Source organism: Calidris pugnax, unplaced genomic scaffold (assembly GCF_001431845.1).
Source record: "Calidris pugnax isolate Ruff unplaced genomic scaffold, ASM143184v1 scaffold839, whole genome shotgun sequence".
In the NCBI taxonomy this organism is placed as follows: domain Eukaryota; kingdom Metazoa; phylum Chordata; class Aves; order Charadriiformes; family Scolopacidae; genus Calidris; species Calidris pugnax.
The window spans coordinates 2,474-4,036 of NW_015091491.1; the positions used below are offsets into that span (position 1 = coordinate 2,474).

The 1,563-nt window shown below is 60.3% G+C and overlaps 1 protein-coding gene across 1 annotated transcript in view; it reads right to left on the bottom strand.

Annotated features, from left to right (window-relative positions):
• Positions 1-1,193: 1,193 nt before the first annotated feature.
• The window catches only part of SUPT5H (SPT5 homolog, DSIF elongation factor subunit), a gene marked incomplete at its 5' end in the record, with an annotated part of 36,459 nt that continues 36,089 nt past the window's right edge, over positions 1,194-1,563 (bottom strand). Inside the window, one exon of the mRNA XM_014961711.1 lies at positions 1,194-1,532. Coding sequence (XP_014817197.1) covers positions 1,194-1,532 — 339 coding nt within the window. The remainder of the gene's footprint in view (positions 1,533-1,563) is intronic.

The following is a 1,563-nucleotide window of genomic DNA, read 5'->3' on the forward strand; positions in this document are numbered from 1 at the left end:
CAAAAAATTGGGGGGGGGGCGGGGGATGTCCATATGGAGACAACCTCCCCCCCCCAAAAAAGTTTGGAGGCCCCCAGGACCAGCCGTGGTCCCCAGGGGTCAACGATGGATGGTCTAAGTTCATTGAGGAGGAAGGAAGGTCCCCGAAACCACGTTGGGTGGGGGGTGGGCACCATCCGGAGGGACCCCCAGCGTGGGAAGAGGAACCTCATGGGGTTCTACCAAGTCCTGTCCCCTGGGGAGGGAGGAATCACACCCCCTCCCCAAAAAAAGAGAAGGAGCTGGGGGTCTTGGTGGGCACCACGATGACCGTGGGGCATCAACGTGGCCTTGGGGACAAGGAGGCCAGTGGTCTCCTGGGGTGGCCAACGAGTTGAGGAAGATCATGGCTGTGTTGGCCATGGTCGTGTTGGCCATAGTCAAGGTGACCATGGCCATGTTGACCATGGTCAAGTTGCCCATGAGCCAGCAATGGGCCATGGTGGCCAAGAAGGCCAGTGGTCTTCTTGGTGGCATCAAGAAGAGAGTGGCCAATGGGTCCAGGGAGGTCACAGTTGCGTTGGCCATGGCCGTAGCCTGGTGGCCAAGAAGGCCAGTGGTCTTCTTGGTGGCATCAAGAAGAGAGTGGCCAATGGGTCCAGGGAGGTCACAGTTGCGTTGGCCATGGCCATGTTGGCCATAGTCAAGGTGACCGTGGCCGTGTTGACCATGGTCAAGTTGCCCATAGGTCATCAACGTAGCCTGGTGGCCAAGAAGACCCATGCTCTCCTGGGTGGCATCAAGAAAAGGGTGGCCAACGGGTCCAGGGAGGTCACAGTTGCGTTGGCCACGGCCATGTTGGCCATAGTCAAGGCAACCGTGTCCATGTTGATCATGGTCAAGTTACCCATGAACCAGCAACGTGCCGTGGTGGCCAAGAAGGCCAGTGGTCTCCTTGGTGGCATCAAGAAGAGGGTGGCCAATGGGTCCAGGCCCATGTTGGCCATGGCTGTGTTGGCCATAGTCAAGTTGACGTTGGCCAAGTTGCCCATGAGCCAGCAACGTGCCCCAATGGCCAAGAAGGCCAAAGGCATCATTGAAGATGGGGCATCAAGAGGAACGTGGCCAACAGGAGGCCACAGCTGGAGAACCGGGACCAGTTCTGGGCCCCTCCCAGTTCCAGGAGGACTGGGAACTGGTGGAGAGGATCCACCTCAACGCTTTGAGGAGGAACTTCTTCCCTCTGAGGGTCCCAAACCCTTGTAAGAGGCCGCCCAGAAGGTGGTGGTGGGGTCTCCATCCTCCTGGATGAATCCCACCCGGCTCTGGGTGATCTCCAGAGGTCCCTGGGGTGGTTGTGGGAGCAGGGGGGGGGACAGGGGGGGTCTGGACCCACTTTTGAGGAAGGCGGTGAGGTCGTAGAGGGCCCGATCCTCGGAGCTGCCGTCCCAGCGGGGCAGGGCCAGGCCGTTGTAGGGCTGGAGGCAGAAGGCCTCCCGGCGACAGTCCACCACCACCACCTTGGAGGGGTCTCTGTTGAGGCAGGAGATGTCCTGGGGGGGGCACAAAGCAAAAGGGGGAGGG